The 4,289-nt window shown below is 32.7% G+C and overlaps 1 protein-coding gene across 1 annotated transcript; it reads left to right on the forward strand.

Moving 5' to 3' along the window:
• The first annotated feature begins 1,010 nt into the window (after window positions 1-1,010).
• On the forward strand, window positions 1,011-3,466 carry LOC105641117 (protein NUCLEAR FUSION DEFECTIVE 4). Its single transcript, XM_012225594.4, has one exon. It carries the CDS (start codon window positions 1,386-1,388, stop codon window positions 3,210-3,212), a length of 1,827 nt encoding a protein of 608 aa, XP_012080984.1. The 5' UTR covers window positions 1,011-1,385; the 3' UTR covers window positions 3,213-3,466.
• The last annotated feature ends 823 nt before the right edge of the window (window positions 3,467-4,289 follow it).

Genomic DNA, 4,289 nt, shown 5'->3' on the forward strand with positions numbered 1-4,289 from the left:
GAAATCGTAAGCTGAGGAGCAAAAGGAGGAATCCGCCTGAGGACAGACTCGCATCTAATTAACTAGTTGGTGAGGCAATAGCTCACCATAAATAATATATATATCAAATAGGTAAAAATACTTATGTTAAACAATAAAAGTTTATAATTTCATTATTTTTTTATTTATAATAGAGATTTTATTTTTATTCATTATTTTAGAGATATTATTTTACTTGAGTTATAATTTTTTTTCACATTATTTCAATCATAAAATTTTATTTTTGCATTCCATTTCAATAGTTTCTTTTACAATATTCATTCATTTTTTTATATACATATTATTATATTTACAGCACGCAATGTTTTTATTTTTTTAAATAATTTATTACTATTTTTATTATATTAAAAAAACCCGATCAAACATATTTAGAAAGAAAAGATAAAAACAAGGAATTATAATAAGCTATGATGCACTGACATGGAAACGGAAAAACGTGGAAATAGATAGGGGGGAACGACATTTTTAAAAAATATAGGAAACGGAAATATGGGAAAACGTGTAAATATAAAAAATATAAGGGTTTATTTATAAAATTTAAAAATATAGGAATAAATATAAAAATATTTTAGAAATAGTATATTTAAAATTTTTAAAGGACAATTAATTCATAAGTTTCATATTCAATAAAGAAAAAAAGAAAACAAAATATTCAAATGTCAAAATGGAAAAAAATAATGAAATTCCGTAAAATTTGACGTTTGAATATTGAAATTAAAAGCAAGATTATTTGTCATTTTCCAAATAAAATTTGCAAATCATTCAAATTTGATTTGGATTTGAAATCTGATTTTTTTTTAATGCAAAAAACATTTATGAGGAGAAAAACGGGTGTCCGATATTCAGTATTTATGGAAAGCACCCGACACGTTTCCAAAAGTATCCTAGAGTTTCCATTTCTGAATTGTCACTTGTGCAGGACCCAAGCCTCTATTTCGTGTCCATGCATTACAGATAATAAGTAGCCACTTGCACGTTGTTAAACTCTAGTTTACTAAATAGAGGAATGAAGTTGTAGTTGTGAGAAAATTCAAAGGAAACAATTAACAAATCTCCATCTCCGATACTTACAATTTTTTTTTTATTTTTTTTGAGAATAACCGATACTTACAAATTTACTAATTAAAACAAACTTATTACACTAGCCAATCCATTATCCATGAAGTCATCCAAAAGAGTGTAATTTCTTTGAATTTTCTTTCTTTACCCTTCTTCTCAAACCTTTTTTTTATTTTATATATAGAGACCACAATATTGAATCCCCAATTCCTCTTTCTCTAAAGTCCCCCAAAACAAATCAACTCAAAAGTGTACTCTGTCACTAGAACAGCACTCAGTACCCAAAAATGGTGGTTGCTAGCCCTGGTAGTGGTAGTGGTGGCGGTGGTGGCATAGGTGGTTTGGCTGACATGAAGAACTTAACTGTTCAAGTCATCACCGGCCGGTGGTTCATGGTCTTCGCATCATTTCTCATAATGGCAGCCGCCGGTGCAACTTACATGTTCGCTCTTTACTCAAACGACATCAAAACCGCCTTAGGTTACGACCAAACGACAATTACTCTACTAAGCTTTTTCAAAGACCTAGGAGCAAACGTCGGCGTCCTATCCGGCCTTATCAACGAGGTCACGCCCCCGTGGGTGGTTCTTTCAATGGGGGCAGTCCTGAACTTTTTCGGGTATTTCATGATTTGGCTTGCCGTCACCAGAAAAATCTCCGGCGTCCATGTTTGGCATATGTGCTTATATATTTGTATAGGAGCAAACTCTCAAGCCTTTGCAAACACTGGTTCTTTAGTCACGTGCGTCAAGAACTTTCCTGAAAGTCGCGGTGCCGTTCTTGGAATCTTGAAAGGTTATGTAGGGCTGAGTGGTGCAATTATAACTCAAATATATCATGCCGTTTATGGTGATGATTCAAAAAGCTTGATCTTGCTGATCGGTTGGTTACCGGCGGCGATTTCTTTTGCTTTCTTGAGAACTATAAGAATCATGAAGGTAATTCGCCAACCGAATGAGCTCAAAGTTTTTTACAATTTTCTCTACATTTCGCTAGGCCTTGCAGCGTTTTTAATGATAATTATTATACTACAAAAAAGATTGCAATTTACGCGGAGTGAATATGGTGCTAGCGCTGCTATGGTTCTTTTCTTGCTGTTTTTGCCTCTTGCTATTGTTTTAATAGAAGAGTACAAGATTTGGCAAAACAAGAAACTAGCTTCAAATAACCCCTCACCTTTGAAAATAATTACAACCGAAGAAAACACTGCCACAGCCACAGACACAGTCACAGTCACGGCTGCCACAGCCAGCACTGCAGCCTCGTCGGGAAATGTCATTGACGAAAATGTTTCATGTTGGAAAACTGCGTTTAAGCCACCAAATAGAGGAGAGGACTACACAATATTACAAGCACTTTTTAGTATTGATATGTTAGTTCTCTTCTTATCAACAATTTGTGGAGTTGGGGGAACACTAACAGCTATTGACAACTTGGGTCAAATAGGGACATCTTTAGAGTACCCTAAAAGAAGTATAAGTACTTTCGTTTCATTAGTGAGTATATGGAATTATCTTGGTAGAGTTGTGGCAGGTTTTGCTTCTGAACATTTTTTATCCAAATATAAATTTCCTCGCCCTCTAATGCTCACATTGATCCTTTTATTTTCTTGTGTGGGGCATCTCCTAATCGCATTTAATGTCCCTGGTGGACTTTACGTGGCTTCAATAATTATTGGGTTTTGTTTTGGTGCTCAATGGCCTTTGCTTTTTGCCATAATCTCTGAAATTTTTGGTCTCAAGTATTATTCTACTCTGTACAATTTTGGGGGAGTGGCTAGCCCTATTGGGTCCTATGTGCTGAGTGTGAGAGTAGCAGGGCAATTGTATGACATAGAAGCAAACAAGCAATTGGCAGCTAAAGGACTTAAAAGGCAGCATGGTCAAGAGCTCAGTTGCATTGGGACTGAGTGCTTCAAATTGTCCTTTATTATAATTACTGCTGTGACATTATTTGGTACTTTTGTGTCACTTATTTTGGTGCTTAGAACTAGAAAATTTTATAAGAGTGACATTTATAAGAAGTTCCGGGAGGCAGCACAAGCAGCAGAGACAGAGATGGCGGTGGCCAGCAATGGCATCCAACAACAGACAGAAATGAAGACAGGTAGCTAGGATTAAACATAGTATAAGAAAGAAGCAAATAGTTTACTCGTGAAAATTCATTGTAATCAAATACAATAATATCCCGATTTGTATTTCAAACATGTATAATATTTTTCATATAATGAAATATAATTTCACTTTTCTTTTAAAAAAATTCAATACTTTTCATCAAAAAAATCTGGTTTTCAAATCTATTCGAATTATTATTATGATTGTACATCTATTTTGATATTTGATAAAAGAGAGTGTAATTTTAATTTAGGATTGTGATGAAGACTTGGCGAGTATAAATGGCATTATCTTTCTATTCTGTGGTTTTACTTTTCTTCTCTTTCATTTTCAACGGTCAATTTCCGGCGTTTGTTTTAAATATTGGACTCTGATGTCAAATTGGAATAATATTAGAAAAGCTTGGCCACTTGGTAATGTCAAAAAAAAAAAGCTTGGCCACTTGGTTAGTTGCCTCCGCAGTACAAGGAAGTAATTGTCCATTTCTTTATGTTTCCTTACGTACTGGGTCTGTAATCTCAAGCTAAGATTCTTTGAACATTCGTTATTTGATTTAGAAAATCTAGTTTGTAGGAGTCTCTCTTCTCTTCTTTCACGGACGGTAGTCAACCGTTTCCTTTTTTTATTTGATTTTTTTTTTTAAAATAATCTTCAGATCTACCGTTATCACCATTATAGTAATTTTTTTATTCTTTGTATAAGTGGTTTATTATTAGACTTTTTATATAAAAATATAGAAATATATTAATATGTATATCTCATATCTATATACAGTTTCTAATTAATGAAATTCTAGTTTGATTTTTCTCAAAAAAAAAAAAGAGATTAATATATAAAAAATTAACAATTAGTGAGGCAAAAAGATAAAATTTAATGGGACAAATTCATATTGATGTAAGTAAATATAATAAGGGGAGTAATTTGTACTGTATGGAACGGAATGGAATGATACTCATTCCGATTCTATTCCAAAATATTTTGGAATTTAAAATTTCATTTCATTCCATTCCAAATATTTTTTGAAATTTAAAATTTTATTTCATACTATTTTATGAAAATTCAGTTTGAATATCAGTA

The sequence above is a fragment of the Jatropha curcas genome, chromosome 6 (assembly GCF_041381405.1).
Source record: "Jatropha curcas cultivar XTBG-Jc1 chromosome 6, XTBG_Jcur_1.0, whole genome shotgun sequence".
In the NCBI taxonomy this organism is placed as follows: Eukaryota; Viridiplantae; Streptophyta; class Magnoliopsida; order Malpighiales; family Euphorbiaceae; genus Jatropha; species Jatropha curcas.